This window comes from Nematolebias whitei, chromosome 6 (genome assembly GCF_014905685.2).
Source record: "Nematolebias whitei isolate Nwh7 chromosome 6, NemWhi1, whole genome shotgun sequence".
NCBI classification, from domain to species: domain Eukaryota; kingdom Metazoa; phylum Chordata; class Actinopteri; order Cyprinodontiformes; family Rivulidae; genus Nematolebias; species Nematolebias whitei.
This window is the reverse complement of record NC_056503.1, coordinates 17,615,292-17,634,289: the sequence shown is the minus strand read 5'-3', so window position 1 is coordinate 17,634,289 and position 18,998 is coordinate 17,615,292. Positions and strand designations below refer to the sequence as shown.

At 42.2% G+C, this 18,998-nt stretch overlaps 1 protein-coding gene across 1 annotated transcript; it reads left to right on the top strand.

Moving 5' to 3' along the window:
- Window positions 1-5,920: 5,920 nt before the first annotated feature.
- sars2 (seryl-tRNA synthetase 2, mitochondrial) lies at window positions 5,921-17,365 on the top strand. Its single transcript, XM_037678072.1, has 16 exons — window positions 5,921-6,261; window positions 6,478-6,573; window positions 7,974-8,003; window positions 8,197-8,337; window positions 8,416-8,470; window positions 8,577-8,640; window positions 10,177-10,282; window positions 10,402-10,449; window positions 11,407-11,515; window positions 11,999-12,044; window positions 12,133-12,220; window positions 12,325-12,437; window positions 14,217-14,310; window positions 14,436-14,528; window positions 14,602-14,667; window positions 17,049-17,365. The coding sequence occupies exons 1-16, from the start codon at window positions 5,980-5,982 to the stop codon at window positions 17,187-17,189; spliced, it is 1,572 nt and encodes a 523-aa protein (XP_037534000.1). The 5' UTR covers window positions 5,921-5,979; the 3' UTR covers window positions 17,190-17,365.
- Window positions 17,366-18,998: the final 1,633 nt, after the last annotated feature.

The window sequence follows — 18,998 nt, the reverse complement described above, 5'->3', positions numbered from 1 at the left end:
ATTGTTTTAGGTGGTTATCTTGTTAAATTTCGAAGAAATGCACAGCGAGTCGCTTTCCACATGTTCCCGCAGCCGCGAATCGGTTTTAGAAATGCAGCTGTTTTGACCGTCAAAATGCATTTATTACGGAAAAGTTAGACAGAGACACATCTTCACTATAATTTTGAGCAAACAAATAATGTTTTTAAGTGTTAATCTTGCTAAATTCTTGTTAAAATCCTCCCATACATGCTCCCGCGGCCGCCATTTGGCAGCCAATCGATTTTTGGCACAACACCAGCCCACATTTCAGGTGACACGTAACAAACGCGACACGTCAGCGATGACGCATAATAGATGCGACGTATACGGCGAAGTGACGTATTTATGGATTTTTCCACTTTATTAAACATATTTGGACTGATGCGACTTAAAGGGCGGAGTGACGTGTACAGCGAAAAATATGGTACTGCAGTGGGAGGGGTTTCCCATGAGCTCTGCATCTGTATCTCATGGACTATAAAAGTGTGTGCAAAAACTAACATCCTACAACCACGTGACTGCACGCTGACTGTTCTAACTTCAGATGGAGTATGCCATGAAGCCTTAAAGCTCCCCCTGTTGGGTCCCAAGGTGTTCTCAGGCCAGAGGATACAAAATTCCTCTAGTAAGTTCTGGGTCTGCCCAGGGGCCTCTTCCCTGTTGGCCATGCCCAGAAAACCTCCAAAGAAAGCATCCAAATTAAATGTCCCATTCTCCTAAGCTGACTCCTTTTGTGAGACCCCCTTCATACCTGTGACACATGAACTTCTTTCCCTCAACGAGCAGAGTCACGTCACACAGCTGCTGGGCGTCCAGGAGCTGCTTAAGGCCTGAAACACAAACAAATATGAGCGGAGAGGAACGAAAGGGAGTCCAGAGGTGGAAGGAGACAAACAGGAAGTCGCACCGTGTGTGATGTAGTCCCCCAGTGGAGTGGTGCTGTCATCAGGGAAGTCTTCCTCCTCAGAGTCGCTGTCAGAAAGGGGCTCCCCACCCCCGCCGTCCCCGTCCTGCCACGGCTGGGGTCTCCATGTCACTGTGCCCCCCCGCACAGCGTTCATCTGAGGGGCACAAACCACAGAACGACATGAGGAAAACCAGTTTCATACACGGTTTCTGCATATAGGTCCTAAATATTTGAAGAATCTGACGGTCAGAGACTCAACACTGTTAAAAAAAAGAAAAATGTTCCCTCAGTCAAACATTGATAGTATTTTTGTTTAACTAACAAAACTTTTATTTCAGTTTTTTTTTTTTTTTTCAATTTAATGCTACAATCATTCTCTAGTAATGACACAGGGAAAATAAAACTACACAACTCTGTAAATTACTAAAATAAAAAAAAAAATAAAAAACACCCAATATGTCACACGTACCCAAGTGTTCAGATGTTTAGCAAAAAACTTAAATGTAGCTCAGGTGCCTCTTGTTTTTCTTGATCCCTGCTGAGATGTTTCCACACCTTGATTAGAGTTCAGATCTTGTCAAATTAATTGATTAGACTTGATTTAAAGAGTCAAACACCTCTGTCCAGAAGGACAACCAGCTGAAACATCCAAACCACGAGACAGAAGGACCTGTCTGCAGACCTCAGACCTGGGGAAGGCTACAAAAAGGTTTTTGCTGACCTGAACAAGAGGACGGTTAGCTTCATAACTCTCAAATAACAGAAGTTTGGCTCAAGCAGGACTCTTCCAGGAGCTGGTGGTGCCAACCGGAGCAGTTGAGATAGAAGCTCTTTAGTGAGAGAGATGACCAAGAACCCAGTGGTGACTCTGACTGAGCCTCAGGATACACGCGATCGAACTGAGCTTCCTTTGTAGAAAGGCCTTAGAGGTAGGGTGAAGAGCTCCGTCATCCTCCAGGGGGAGCTCAGAGTAGAGCCACTGCTCCTCCGTATTGAAAGGAGTCAGTTGAGGTGGTTCAGGCATCTGATTGGGATGATTCCTGGACACCTCCCGTTAGAGAAAAAAGGTTTGTAAGCTGGGCAGCACGGTGGCGCAACTGGTAGAGCTGCTGCCTCTCAGTGAGCAGGTCCTTGGTTCAAACCCCGGTCCCGGGGCCTTTCTGGGTGGAGTTTGCATGTTCTCTCCGTGCATGCGTGGGTTTTCTCCGGGTACTCCGGTTTCCTCCCACAGACCAAAAACATGCATGTTAGGCTGATTGGTAACTCTAAATTGTCCCTAGGTGTGAGTGAGAGAGTGAATGGTTGTTTGTCTCGTTTGTCTCTATGTGGCCCTGTGATGGACTTGCGACCCGTCCAGGGTGTACCCCGCCCCTCGCACAGTGATTGCTGGACATGGGCACCAGCGACCCCCGTGACCCAAAATGGAATAAACGGGTAAAGATAATGGATGGATGGATGGGTTTGTAAGCTCAATCATCCAGGTAGATAAATACAAAAAAGGTTAAATCGGGTCATCTGGACAGTTTCTTGGAGGTTTTCAAGGCATGTCCCACTGGTAGGAGTGGGCAGACTCAGAATTCTCTGGAGAGATTGTGCATCTTGTCTGGCCTGGGAACGCCTCAGGGTTCCCAGGAGGAGCTGGACAGTGTCAGCAGGGGGAAGGATGCGAGTTTCTCTCCTGAACCTGTTGCCTCTGCAACCAGTGTTGCCAGATCTCACGATAGAAACAATCAACCAACCCTATGAAAACAAGCCCAAAAAAAGCCCAACTGGCAACCCACCACATTGTGTAAATCTGAGGCCGTTTTTAAACAGTATAAACATACATTTATTATGGCATTACACACAAACAACAAAATTATGAATAACATAATTTTAAGCTCTGATTAAAAATACATTTTGCATATGTAACAAATATGTAAAATAATTGTTTCTACATATTTTAAAAACAAAACATCCTGACATCTGTGTGTGAGTGGAGCCCCCTAGTGGTCGGCCACAGTAAGAGTGTTTGTTTGGTGTTTGCCTGTACCTTCGCCAACTTGGGAGGGAGCCATAAACAAGAAACGGGGTGTGGAAGGGACAAACTACCTACCACTCGTCTTTTGCTTTATTGTGCGAAGCTGGGAGATAATCAACTAGTTTCACTCGGAAAGAAAGTCAAGCCCAAATAATCAACTTCACGTTCAAAACAAGCCCTAAAAACCACAACCTGCGACTCACAAGATTTACAAGCGACTTTAGAAAAAAAACCAAGCCCAAAGCAGACTTGGCAACACTGACTACGGATAATAAGATAGAAGATGAACATGATTCAATAGAAGTTGCTCCTCAGTCCAGAACACCTGAAGCCCTTTTTGGAGTTTGTAAGGAAAAATCACTGGAAGGACTCGAGGGTGAACTGTTCGGCATCAATTTTAAATGTGATGCACCGCTCACCACCTGCCAACACCGTCCCCACAGTGAAGCACGGTATAGAGGCATAAACATGATGTGGGGGTGTTTTTCAGCAGCAGAGACTGTAAGACTAGTCTGAAAAAAAGGAAAGCTTGAAGGAAATAAAAAGTCTTGATGCATCCAGGTAGAAAAATCTAACAAGGTTAAGTCAGGTCGTCTGGACAGACTCTTTGATGAAACGTTTCGTCTTTTATCCAAAAGACTTCTGCCCTGTTTACACGAGTATAACCTCTGGAAACCTTAGTGTTTTATCAATGTTCATTACACAAAAATGCCGTAATGTTCATGTCAGTCATGTTGCCAGATAAGAAATTATGAACTATAGTACTGTCGCTTTAAAACGATAGTATTTTGATCAAAACTGCCATATGTGCTGAGTAAAGATATTCTAAGATGAAGTGTGTATTGTGTTTGTTGAACATGTCCACTGAAAAGGAGGAGGTAAATAAGACATTTTAAATTTATCTGGCAACCCTGATGCAGGGAGTGTGATGTCCCCCTGATTCTCCACCTGCCATTGTGTATCTGTTCCTCCTTCCTGTTCTTCTCAAACCCAGCCGGTCAAAGCAGAAGGCCGTTTGTCCTGAGCCTGGTTCTGCTAAAGGTTTCCTCATGAGGGAGTTTTTTCTTTCCACTGTCGCCTTCATGCTTGCTCAAGATGAGTCTGCGATGGAATGTTTCTGTTCAGTGCCCTGAGATGACTTGACTTGGCGTTATATAAATAAATTGAGTTGAAATAGAATTAAACAGGGGTGGGGGTCTCAGTGTTCAACGTCCACCCTCTTACAATGCTGGTATTGTAAGAATCACTCAAATCCCCTGTAAATAGCAAGCGGCCGTCAGGGCACTAACAACTTATTGTTAGGCCGATGGTCCTTTTGCATGTGAACAACTGGTTCTGGCTGACAGCAGCAAACTGATTGGTCCACTTTGACAAGTTGCTATTTATAAACTGAGTTTCTTGCAGCTCCTCGGACTGAAGAAGTCTTCTGGATAAAAGACGAAACGTTTCAACAAAGAAGAATCCGTCCTGAGGACCTGACTTACAGAGATATACTCAACAAAACCCTGTTCTACAGAGCTTAGGATCTCAGACTGGTCTGTGGATTTACCTCCCAACAAGATGAACCGAAACACAGAGAGGACAACACAGGAGTGGCTAAGGGACAATTCTGAAGGTCCTGGAGTGGACCAGCCCGAGCCGAGACTTGAACCCAGTCAAACATCTCTGTAGAATCCTAATCCACAAAAACGAATGGCAGAAGATTTTCCTATAGGGGTGCAGTTTTTTGCATCAACCCCCAAAATGTATTTATGCATTTTACCTTGTGTCCTTTGCTATTTGTTTTGTTGTGCAGCACTTTGGCTGGTCTTGCTGCTGTTTGTAAGTGCTTTATAAATAGTGGTATGGTGTGGTAACATGCTCAAGGACATCTTTGCTGCAAAACATGGTCCATCTCAGTACAAAGTAATGGATCTGAGTATGTTTTAATTATATTAAATATATACAATTGTACACATTTGTTTTAACTTTGTTGTTACATGGTACTGAGATCATTAAGAAAAAACTAACAATAGTAACGTTAGGCTGCAACACAGTTTTTACGAGTGACTGGAGTCCTGGTACTTTCTCTGAATATTTTTTAGCACGTGGTAAAAACAACAACAAAAAACAAATAGAAGACAAAGCTTGTTGTTGTAGCATCCGTTTAGCCTTCTTTACCTTTGCTCTCCTTCTCGTTTCCACCGTGAACGATTACTAGTCCTCACTCCCGGTAAGAATTAGGATCCAGGATGAGTGTATCCAGGTGAACAGTGTGTTATTAGACACTTTACAGCATTTGGTCGCATTCGGGGCTCTGCTGAGCAGCTCCTCCCGGCCTGTGGTGAAGCCTCGTTCGGCTACAGGCTGCTCATCCAGCCCGGTGGTGGAGGCTATCACCGCCCGCCTGGCGGAGCGGGGACAGCTTACAAACAAACACTTCTCCCCCCGTGTGAGCGCACCTCTCCGGGACACATATCTCCGGTTTTAGCCCACACGTCCAGCTGGGCCGTGAAATTGGAGGAATGTAGTTTTTATTTATGTAAACGAGAGCGGAGCTCAGCTTCAGACGGCCGCACTTGTCACGTCTGAGCCGGATTACCGCAACGTTCAATTTCCGCTTGTCTGATTGGCTGATCTTCCTGTGACGTCAGATAGGGGCGTGACTCGTTTTTTTTTTTTGGTCAAAAACACATAAATTAATCTACGACTCGCTCTCAACGTTTTATAAAAATAATACCCACGATTATATGGCAAAGTTAAAATATCAGGTCCCTCGCGCTTTAATGAAGGGAAAACGTTTTGACGTCATTTCCGTATTTATGTTGCATTCATATACATCAAGGCTATTTTATGTTTCAAATGTTCAGTCGGGAAAACAACAATATTTTGAGAAATAATAAAAGAAAACAATATAGTATTAGCTACTCAAACAACTGAGCATGAGTTAGTTAAAGTTTTTAACTAAATATAATATCAGCCACTTAGCGTTCGAACAACTCTCATTAATTCCTGCAGTAATTGAACGCAACATCAGCCTGTTCTCACAAACATGGCGACCTGCATGAGCATGATAACAAGAGCCGGTGGTGTTGCTTTCAGCGCGTTACAGCCGGTAGCCAGAGAATGTTCGAAGCGAAAGACGTGCGTGTTCATCCCGCACCGCCTCTCCCACCATCACGGAGCTCTGAGCAGTTTGTACGAGCACGTCCGCGGAGGCTACAGCGACAAGCCCGAGCTGGATATGAGAGCAGTCTGCGAGGAGACCGACAAAGTCATCGCTAATGTGGAGAACAGGAAGGGAGAGCTGCGAGGGGACGACGTCAGGAAGATTGTAAGTGGTCTTAATGCGGGTTTGGGTCACCTGGACAGTCTTATGCATGAAGGAGGCTTCAAGAAACCTCCTTTGGCACAAGGTCAAGAAGTGACTTGTCTGTACTGAGGGAAATGGTTCATAAGATTTGTAAAAAAAAAAAAAAAGTATGATTCTCAGGTAAAGTTCTTTGTTTCCCTGATCATACTGAGTGTGTGTGTGCTTTGTTGGGTGCAGGTGAGTGTGTGGCAGGAGCTCCAAGCAGTGAGGACAGAGATCTCTGAGCTGGAGGAGGAGAAGAGAAGCATCAGTCAGACAGTCAAAGCACTGGTGGTAAGTCATGGGGTTAGACTGGTTCTTCAGTCATTCAGTCCAAACTGACAAAGTCCAAGGTTTTAAGGAGTCCACTCACAATCTCATGTCACACATCATGGAGCGAAGAGGGGAATTAGAAATCCCCTCTGTCCATCCGTGCATGTTCATTCAACCTTTATTTATACAATTCCACTGAGCTCCATTAATTCCATTGGGGACTCATTTACAAGAGCGCATGTGAGCGCAATAACTTTTAAAATAGGTGAGACACTGACTTCAATCTTTAGTGTGTGGCTGCATGTAGACCTGAGAAAGATTCCTTTCAAAAATTGAGTTGCCAGGTTGAAATCCAAGATGGCTGCCACCAAAGGGGACGAGATGGGGTAGAGGAAGGGCAGCCGACCTGGGACCGGAAAGTCGCGGTTCGATTCCCAGCCACATGTTGTGGTGTCTCTGAGCAAGACATCTAATTCCTAATTGCTCCCCGGGCACTTACACAGCTGCCCACTGCTCCACCTGGGTGTATCTCAGGTGTGATGGGTTAAATGCAGAGAACCAATTTCATCATGGGAACATACAATGATGACAACGCAACACATAATACTTATACTTATAAGTGTAAGTTTACCATATGTGTATAAATATTAACCATGTGAGTTGGATAACTTGAAAAAGAAGCAGCAATGTGCCAACCTCCATTTGTGTGTGTGTCTGCATCTAGACATAAGAAAGATCGCCATCAAAAATTGTGTTGCAAGTGAAAATCCAAGATGGCTGCCATCATAAATCCATATGAACTGACAGCCCCTGTTCATATCATTTGAGGAAAATATTCATTCTATTTTAGATTGATTAAGAGTATAGTTTCCTCAAATGATTGGGGTGCTCAAAGATTAATCTATGGGGGCCATGGCCACCATTGACCACCCCGTGGCTCCACCATGTATCCAGCCCTGTATAAAATTGCTCTCTCCTCTCGCCAGGATCTGTCACTCTGTGTTGCCTTGGACAAGCAAATTAAATAAATCACTAAATCCAACCTCTTTTTTTAATACAGTGTAACTCCTACACACTTGAATGTTGTTAGAAAAATTGTCATTCACTAACGTCGTTTACTCAATAAAGAACCACAAACTCACGGCAGGTGAAGATTTTTAACCGACATTTTACTCGCAAGAACATTCAGAGACAACGTGCACACATCTATACATCTATCTATATATATATATATATATATATATATACTACTGGTACTACTATTCCTAATTCACGGTTTTTCACTTATCGCGGGGCTTCAGGGTACGGATCCCCTGTGATAAACGAGGGACTACTGTACCACTTTTTGCATTTAATATGTTGTTTTTCATCCTCACACCTAAAAGAATGAAGTTGTAACTTTCATTTTCTTTATCTGTCAGGATCAGCACGACAAGAAGGACCTCGCTAACGTAAGTTCAGCCTCACAAATGATACAAGCATCACCTGCTGCTGAAGAAAAGGCAGATGACACTGTTATTGTCCGTGTTTATTTGCTTGTCCATTAGACGTCTTCTGATCCACCGGACAAATGTAATGAAACTTTAAGGAAGTGGATGTACAGCAGGCATGGCGTTTTGTCTCAGGAGTTCTCTTTCCCTGCAGCTTCCAGAGTACACTCAGTTTCGGCTGAAGGGTCGGCAGATCCGCATCAAACTGAATCATCTCTACATCAAAGATACTGAACTGGACGAGGAGCACTACAGCCGAGCGCTCCGACTACCCAACTCCACGCACCCCGATGTGGTGAGGATAGGACGCAGCCTTCCTGAGACAGGACTTCTGTGGGTTCTGTCACGTTAAGTTACTCTTCTCTTTTTGTAGCCGGTTGGAGATGAGAGCCAGGTAAGAGTGGTGGAGCACGTTGGACAGAAACCAGGTGACTGATGCAATGTGTGCACATGATTTAACTTGTCCATGCTTAAATATGAGGTGCTTTTGTTTTTAATCTTGAACACACGTTTCATCTTTTTTTTTTTTTGCAGAGTTCGACTTTAAGCCCAGAGGCCACGTGGAGCTCGGGGAGGAGTTAGGCCTCATTAGGCAGAAGTGAGGTGGACTTTCCTTGTTATGTGCAAAATATTTCTACAACCCCAATTCAAAAAATGTTGGGCTGTTGTGTAAAATGTAAAAAAAAAAAAAATGTTTAAAGAATGCAATAATTTTCACATTTCATAAGCCCTTTTTATTTACAACAGGACACAGTGAACATAAAAAAATGTTTACACTAAGAAACATTTTTTTAAATTCTTATTTTTAAATGTGTCATTCTGAGTTAGATGGCAGCAACGCTTCTGAAAAATATTTGGACAGGTCCATGTTTACGACAGTAAAGCCGCCCCTCTTCCTTTAACAACCGTCTGTAAACATCTAGGACTCGAGCAGACCAGCTGCAGGAGGTTTTGTCCCATTCTGGTCTGATGGAGGAGTCTAGCTGTTCTACAGTTCTGCATCTTTCCTGGACTCTTTAGTTTTATAATGCTTCAAATGCTTTTAGTTGGTGAGAGGTCTGGACTGCAGGTGGGACAGTACCTGGACTCTTCTGCTACAAAAGCCGGTTGTTCGTCCTACTGATTTATTATACTGATTTATTATACTGATTTATTATTAGTTTATTATTAGTCCTACTGATTGATTTATTGTTTATCGCCTGTCGCGATAAACACTAAATCAATTAATCGCATGATGAATGAAAATTATCGACCTCATTTTCATTTATCGGCTTTATCGTTTCTTCATGTCTCTCTCTTTCTACTGAAGACACTGGATGACAAAAGTCTCAACTCCGGTGCTCTTCACTGACCCCTCCCTTTCTCTTTTCTCATTAAAATCCATTTTAACCATCTAAAATCACATTTTTGGATCGTTTCAAGCAGCTAGGCTGTGAAGTTAAGCTATGAGCTAAGCTAACAGGCTGACCTCGGGAATAAACCTCAGTCTTGTCGAAGCTCTAAAATTCACGGTTGAAACCCGTGCCTTCGTCTAAAAAGTTGTTTTTCGCTACAAAAAGAAGCTGAGAAATTGTTTGTTGATTTTTTTTTTAATTAAAAGCTTTGTGTGAAAAATGCTATGATAAAGAGCTCAAACCACACAGAGCGTCCGTCATTTGGAGAACCAAAGAGAGACAGCTCATGTCACGTCAAGGGGCCTCCCTCCCATTTTCCTTAAAGAGACACGCTGCTCACTCCCTCACTATCCATCCTTCGGTTCAGTCTTATGCTGCCATCAGGTGGTAAAAATAGGTACTACACACAAAAATTAACCAACATTTCTTCTTAAATTTGACAATAATTACTAATTATTGTCAAATTTCAAACAATATTATCATTTATCACAATAATTTCTGAGACAATTAATTGCCCAGCAAAATTTGTTATTGTGACAAGCCTATCAAGATGCTCTTCCATCTGTTTCTTATCCATGTCACTCACCTTTACAGCTTTTTGTCGCCCCGTCCCAAATGTTCTACTGTGTTCCACTGTAAATAAAATGAGATTTGCATATCATTACATTCATTACGTCTCAGCTGACTCTGAGCTGGAGTTGTCTGCTCCTACGTGATGCTGAGCCTGTCCTCTGCTGTAGACACCTGTCTCACGTCACTGGCCACCGGTCGTACTATTTACGAGGAGCAGGGGCCAGGCTTCAAACTGCCCTCCAGAACTTGGCCCTGGACACGCTGCAGCGACGGGTAACTTGATGTTCAGAGAACTGAACTGTCCTGTGTTGGACACAGTCTTTACAAAATGAACATACCATCATTTAACGTGATTTGGAGTTGAAGCTGAGCTTTCTGTTCTCCTGCTGCAGGGCTTCATCCCCATGGTTGTGCCTGACATGCTGAAGGGAGTAGTGTTTGTAAGTATCAGATTTCTGTTATTAACTTATTTTTCAGACTATAAGGCACACTTAAAATCCTTCAATTTTCTCAAAAATCGACAATTATGTATTAATTCTGGTTGTGCTTACTGACCTCAAACTGATTTTATGTGGTTATTGTGAATGAGCTGAATAAAGTTAGACTTTTCTGACTGTTTTGTTTCACTTAATGCGTCTTATAATCCGGTGCGCCTTATATATGAAAAATATGGTAATAACAACAACAACAAAATAATCAGTTAAATGTCTGAGATGCTTGTTAATACTAAAGATTGGTATCAGATACGTATAACTGCATTTGATGCACAACAGACAAAAATCTAAGAACGAGCTCACATTAAACAGAGATGTAAATTTAGCCAAACATTTGTAAAGCAGGTTAAGTAGCTTTGATCCATTGTTTTAATTAACATGAATCAATGTAAGAAATTAGAGGATAATTTGTCTTGATTTGTCCATTTTTCAGAACATGAACCCTGCTGTAGTTGGAGTTGTTGTCTTATTGTTCTCAAGATGCCCGTGAATCAGTCTGAATGATTTAATTACCCATAAATAAAGCTATATTTGTTTCTGTATTTGTGATTTAGACTTTGTTATTCAGATGAATTAGAACAATCTTTGTTGATGGTTATTGTTCTTTGTGTGGGCAGCTTTTTATTCATTCATTTATTCAACCAGCTTTTATTTCAGTCTTTGCCCAGGTTTTATTATTATGCCTGACAACTTGTGGTTGAAGGCTTCACAATGTTCTTCTGGTCACAATGACCCAAACAACCAAATATGAAGCACCTTTTATTTGCCCAAATCACTCTGTTAATGACAATAAAGTCCTATTTTAGATTCAAGATGTGTTTTAGTGGATGTGATGGAGCACAGCCATACGATTTGTCACTCTCTCGTTTTTTATTTCTTTTATTATTTTCCATCTTTCTCCAGGAGGGGTGTGGGATGCAGCCCAACGCACATCGTTCTCAGGTCTATTCCTTAAACCCCGAACGATTTCCAGATCTGAATCTGGCTGGAACTGGAGAGGTCGGAGTGGCAGGTGAGACTCTTCAGCGCTGTCAGAAAATTAGGACATGTCTTGATCAAAAACAGCACCAAGGTTCTTTAAATTAGAACTGGAGGTCAATTGCCATCCAGAAGAAGTGAAAGCAGTTTGTTCCCAAGATGTTCAAAAACCATGACCCCTGTCTTGTCTGAGGTTAAAAGCAGAAACTTAGAGCCATACAGGCTTTTTTTTTAAATGTCTCTAAGACAAGCTTGTAATCTGAGTAACTGTTTGGATTGATCAGGTTTCATGAAGAAATATAACCATCATCAGCATAACAATGTAAATTTATCCCATGCTTCCTATTCCTCACAATATTTATTTTATTTTACAAGTTTTATTTTATAAGGTAGTGATCCTGGTCTGCATATTTATTTTAACCAGGTTTCATTGAAGTAACACGTACTATAGTATAAATTAATACTCAGTGTTGTTTACTGTATAAAGCAGTCATGTTGTTGTGATTCATCTCTTCAGGTTATTTCATGGACCATGCAGTAAACTGGAAGGACCTGCCCGTCAGGTTGGACGCTCTTCTCACCCATTCGCAGCAGATTGAAGGTGGTGTCGCAGTAGTTCTAACTGACACAAGGTGGTGTTTGTTTCCGCAGGACGGTGTGTTGCAGCACCTGCTACAGAGCAGAGACGGACACCGGGAAGGAGCCCTGGGGGCTCTACAGAGTTCATCACTTCAATAAGGTCAAACTGACGGCATCATCACACCAAACACACGAGAGGCTTCATGTTGAAAAATGTAAACATTTACTGTTCTGGTAACCTGATGCTGAAACGTTGTCACTCAGGTAGAGATGTTTGGTGTGACGGCTGATGAGACCGGAGAGGAGAGCACTCAGCTGTTCGAAGAGTTTGTCTCTTTGCAAAAAGAGATGTTTTCTGCACTTGAACTACATTATAGGTCAGACAGCACAACATTTGTCTTGTTAAATTGTTTTAGACCAAAGAGTTGATATGTCAGAAGTACAAACGTTCTACAAATGGCTCATCGTGTTTGATTTAACAAATACATTTGATCAACTCCTAAACTAACACCGTTAATTTATTAGTCCCTTTCACACATCCAGCCTGGCTTTTGGAGTGAATACTTATAATTTAACATGTTTATCAGCATGAGATGTTTAAAAATGTAGACAGCACTACAGTTAGTTTTGTTTGTGTTTTTATTTATTTATCTTTTTTTAATAATGGGTGGATCCATTCATTCATGCCAAGAACGAGCACCACAGATGCCATCTTTGCTTTGAGGATAAGTAGGAGAGGAGACGTACAGAGGGGGTCAGAAAGAACTCTATTGTGGATTTAGAAACATCATATGACAGGGTGCTGAGGGAGGAGGTGTGGTATTGCATGAGGACATCTGGAGTGGCAGAAAAGTATATTAGACTGGTACAGGACATGTATGAGGACAGCAGGACAGTGGTGAGATGTACTGTAGGAGTGACAGATAGCTTCAAGGTGGAGGTGGGATTCATCAAGGATCGGCTCTGAGCCCCTTCTTGTTTGCTCTGGTGATGGACCGACTAACAGATGAGGTCAGGCAGGAATCCTCATGGACGATGATGTTTGCAGATGACATTGTGATCTGTGGTGAGAACAGGGAACAGGTGGAAGAGAACTTGGAGAGGTGGAGGTATTCACTTGAAAGAAGAGGAATGAAAGTCAGCCGTGGTAAGACATAGAACATGTGTGTGAATGAGAGGGAGGTCGGTGGAACAGTGAGGCTACAAGGAGCAGAGGACACAAAGATTCAGGACTTCAAGTACTTGAGGTCCACTGTCCAGGAAAATGGGGAATGTGGTAAAGAGGTGAAGAGGAGAGTCCAGGCAGGATGGAATGGATGGAGAAAAGTTTCAGGTGTGATTTGTGACAAAAGGGTGTCGGCAAAGGTCCAAGGGAAGTTTACAAGGCCAGACTGAGATGGTTTGGACATGTCCAGAGGAGGGACAGTGGGCATACTGGTAGAAGGATGTTAGAAATGCAACTGTCAAGAAAAAAGGTGATGCATGGATGCAGTTAGAGAGGACATGGAGGTAGTTGCAGTGAGGACAGAGGATGCAGAGGACTCGCTGTGGAGACCCCTGATAAAATGGAACAGACAACAAAGCAGTAAGGAAGTTGGGTCCGTTCTTGAGTTTTAACCTGTTTTGGTTATTCCAACTGTTCTGAAAGAACATCCACTCACCTCCATGTGCTGTTTTCCCTGCAGGTAGAGCTGCTGTAAAACAGTCAGCAGGTGGTAGACCAGTAAGAAAAACAAGTTGTAATTGTGAGTTTAGGGATTCTGGGCAAGAATAAAAATAATTGAAGGTACGTCTAAATCCTAAATAAATGATCAATTGGGATGTTTTTGTTTTAACCATGATAAAGAAAACTGTCTCCTTCTGCTGAAATGGAGACATGTTTCTGTAAGAGCCAAAAGGTTTAAGGTCTTCAGTGACAGCAGACACTCAACATTCTTGATGTCCCAACATCTTTCGACTAAGATCGCTTACCCAACAGCTCCACTTGTGTTTTTCATTGATAGGTGTGCTGTTATAAACAAGAAGTCCTAATTTTAAAAAAAATCTCCAGTTTATACCGAATTAAATCTCGTCATCTGTTTAATATTTTTGAGCGAGTTGTCACGTTCTGTCAATACGTACTTTTGAATTGATTTGTTTTGGTGGATTTCTTTCAGAGTGTTGGACATGCCCACTCAGGAACTGGGTCCTCCAGCACACAGGAAGTACGACATTGAGGCGTGGATGCCGGGGAGGAACAGCTATGGAGAGGTCGGCCCCTTTTGTCAAACAAATCAAATAACTCTAGATGTAAACTGGTGATCTGCTCAGTGACACACGAACAAACCATCTTAGGCCAGTATCATGCTGTTTATGAGTTTTCCTGTGTGTCTCAGATCTCCAGTGGATCCAACTGCACAGATTATCAGAGCAGACGTCTGAACATTCTGTATGAGAGGGATGACGGCAGCCTGCAGTACGCCCACACAGTAAGGCTGCAGATGCCGTGCGTTATGTAACAGCAGCATGCCAGCTCCATAACGACGCTTTTCCTCAACGTAGGTGAACGCCACTGCATGTGCGATCCCTCGGACAATCATCGCCATCCTGGAAACTCACCAGGCCAAAGTAAGATACCAACGACCCACACTCTGCTAAGGCTACTGAAAATGAAAAAAAACTAGGAATACAAGAGTCTTTAGTTTCTGAGAGGAGCTGAAACGTGCCACATGCTGAGAAAATGTTGATGCTTTTGGTTTGACAGCAGTTTTTGTTGGTTCTGACCACATTAGTAACAAAACAAAAGCAATGCACTGATGTCCCCACCGATGTCCAATGTGTGGATTTTGACTCGGCATCCCAATTTTTGAAACAAACTTTTCTTATGCCTAGATGTAGCCACACACCAAAATGGAAGGCGGTACCTATCCAGTCACATGTTGAAGTGTCCTTGGGCAAGACACTGAACCCCTCACTGCCTCCGACTTGTGCCCATCCATCTGTGTTTGAATGTGGTCTAAAGCTCTGATTAGTCTCTATAGAAGGATCTGTTCCATTAGCTTTGTATAGATCTAGTAGAGTGCTGTATGAATGGGTAAATGAGGGCACAGATTGTGTTGTAAAGAGCTTTGAGTATCTTGATAAGATAGAAAGGTGCTATGAGTACAGTCCATTTACCTCACTTATATTTGTCCCCTGTTGCAAAGTGCAAAGGAGAATTTGAAATACCTTTCATCCATCCGTGCGTGTTGTGAGCATAACTTGAAAAGTAAGTTAGACGCCAACTTCCATTTTGGTGTGTGGCTGCAGGTATAAAAAAAGTTCCTTTTGCAAATTGGATTATCACATCAAAATCCAAGATGGCTGCCACCATATACGTGTATTAGTAAATCTTGTGAGTTGAATAACTTGGAAAAGTAGGTGAGGTACCGACTTCCATTTTGGCGTGTGGCTACATGTAGAGGGAAGAAAGGTCCATATCAAAAATTTTGTTGGCTTGTCAGAATCCAAGATGTCTGTGTCTATCTACCGTTTTTTCCGTCGTATAAGTCACAGATTTTTGCATAAATTAGCTTGCCTGCAACTTATACAGAGAAGCAAACTATTTATGTGTTTCCCCATATTTATAACCCAATTTTTGGCTGAGGTCTGACGATTTCATTCATTCTGACATGGAAAATATTGAACACTACCATTTTCAGCCACTAGAGGGCCCTCGACTAGTATGGCAAGCCAAGTGTTTCATTAATTGGCAGAAGTGGCTATTAATGAGACACTTGGCTTGCCATACAAAGCCACCTTTGTCTCGCTCTGGAACTCCTGGAGCAAACATCAAATCAGCTGCATTTTGCCGCCCAGGTGAAATGCAGCTGATTTGACCATTAAAGTGCATTTATTAAGGAAAAGTTCCACTGAGACACACCTTTTACTATAATGTCAAGCAAACAAATAATTGTTTTTAAGTGTTTATCTTGTTAAATTCTTGTTAAAGTCCTCCCGTGCACGCTCCCACGGCTGCCATTTGGCAGCCCATCGATTTTTGGCACATCGGCCCACATTTCCAGGTTCGGCCCACATTTCCGGGTTGTCAGCGGTGATGCGTAACAAACGTGACGCGTCAACGGTGACACATAATTGATGCGACATACGGCGAAGCAATGTATTTGTTTTTTTTTCACTTTATTAGACAAATTTAGACTGATGTGACTTATACGGTAGTGCGACGTGTACGGCAAAAAATACAGTATCTGTCTTATCTGTCAATCCATCCAGGTCTAGATAGATAGATAGATATGTAAACTGACTGCCCCTGTCATTTGAGGAAACACTGCTTGGTTTTATATTACTTAAAATTATTTATTTAAATGATGGGGATGGCTGAAGATTAATCTTTGGGGGCCTTGGCCACCATCAACCACCCATGTGGCACAGCCATGTGTCATTGCACATGGATAAAATTGTTTCTTCCACTCACCAGGATCTGTCACTCTTCCTCCATCCTAAAACTACAAACATTCACTACTGTATTCCAATCCTTTAGCAAAGGGGGACATTGGCGTACCGTTTGTTCAAGATGTAATGCTCACAACATGAACGGACATTTAGCAGCCATAAATGTCCATCCAGGATCTTGATCTGGCAATCTAATTTTCAACCTCTCTTACCCATAGATGCAGCCACACACCATAATGGAATTCGGTACCTCACTTATTTTTCAAGTTATCAAACAGTCATCCAGTTGGTAGGTAGGTATTTCCAAAGTCCCCTCTTCGTCCCTCTGCAACGGGGGCCATAAAGTGTTGCTCTCTGCTGGCAGGAGCAGCAGATGGACAAGTTGCAAGGGGGGACAAGACAAAGAGATCAGACAAGATACCGCCACTTCCCCAATGATGTCAATCTCCAGTTAGCAACTAGAACAGCTATTTTTAATGTTCACTTTCTGGGCAGAACCTTTTTGTTCTTCAATCCTCCATAAACCTGCTGGACTTCACGTTTTTCTTTGTCTCCAGGATGGAACCGTGCGGGTTCCCCGAGCCCTGCAGCCTTATTTGGGTCTGGAAGTGATTGAGAAGCCGAAGTGCACGCCCCTGAAATACATCGGACCCAACCAGTCCACTCGGCCCCCCAGGCCCGCTCCCAAGACCAGATGAGGCTGGTAGGAGTGGAGCGATCCTTCGCCAGCCAACATCCACACACATCCCAGGTGGAAACCTGCTCATTGAACGGGATGAGATTTTATGTGTTCGGTTCCTTAAAACAAAACCTGCTCGAGTCGTTTTAGGACCATCTAACCATGAATGTACCAAAATCAGGAGAAATACACTGAGGGGGAAAAACAATAAACGTTTATTATTTCATTTGTGTCCCGTCTATTAATTATTTAAATTTATTTTCCTAACAGAGATATTTGAAAATAATTAAGACCCTAACACAGCTTTTATCACTGTATTTATATCTATAAACACATTTATAATACAGTAAATTAATAAAGTACTCTCTAGGTTCTGACTGAAGGATTTCTGATTTTAAAATGCTAAAATGTTTAAGAATTAAATGTGTTGCATTTTACAGCCATAAAAAGTGAACACGTAACCCAGACAAACCTCATAAATGTCTCTTTATTATTAAGTTGGGTGTCAATCCAGAAATACTGAAGCACCTTATTCTCCACCACCATTTCATATTTGTTTTTCCTGTAGTTTGGGGGGAACATTCATTTAAAAAAAGCACTTCAATTAATGACTTTGTTTCAGGCAAAATAATTATCCACATTAAAATAAGTATTTCACAAAACGAGTATGATATTTACATTTTGGACCCTCTGTAACTTCCATGTTTCATAGCCGAAACATCATTTAAAGTCGAAGCAGGCTGCAGAAAGTGGGTCTTTAGAAAAAAGATATGGAGCTTCCACATGTATGGACAAACTACATACATGTTACAAGTGATTTTCACATGTGGCATATGTGAACTACATGTTTTGTACATGTTTCCTGTGCGGTTTTGGAACATTTTTACCAGGTTTATTTGATCTTGTGTGAAAACATAAGCACTTTAACTCATGGGGAAAAAAATCAACCACGCATTTATTTTTTCTATGTTTTTATTTATTTATTGGGTGCTGTCCATAAACACGATTGTTCCTGACGAAGCCTAAAAATCTTTGTCATTTTTTAAAAATGTTGTCAGAATTCTTTCAAACACTCCCCAAACCTTACAGTAACAATACTGCCCTCTAGTGTTAATTTGCAGAAAAACGACCATATTGAAATCCATTATAAATGCATCTTCTGATCCCATTATTACAGTGTGATGTGCTTGGGTAAGACTCATCAGAGGAGGCGAAGGGACTGATAAACTACAGGTGTGTTCAATCAGAGGAGCAGCACACTGAATGAAGGTCTCGGAACACAGAGGGAGAGCTTTTAGTGGTTGGTGTGGCAGCATCCTTTAGGTGGTTTGGCTCCACAACAGGTCAGAGCAGCTGAGAGGAGCAGGAGAGCAAGATGGTGACTGCACCCAGCTCAGCTCTGTCTAAAGGAGGCACCAAACCTCCCCTCCTCACACAGGAACACCTAACCACCTTTCTCTCTGTTTTTATCACAGCCTTAAAGGACTGCCAACACCACCACCCTGCATGTTGGTTGAGATTGCAGTGCCTCCTCTCTAGAGGAGGGTGTTTGCTGTGGGTAATTTGTAATCGGTAGTTGGGGTGGGTTGCTGTGGTGGAATCTGGATTATAAACTGCCTTTGATAGTCAGTTCTGTTCTCAGGTTGGATCCTTCGCCCCCTTTTTTTGGGAGTCTTAAATTAATAAAAAGCCTTTATTTTCTTATGTGTGGTGATGATTTGCCTGCGTGACTCAAATTTATTACAATATCATGACATAATGCATTCCTTTCAGAATTTTTATTTTATTTTTTTCATTTTACCTCTGTCTTTATCCTTTTGATTTTTGT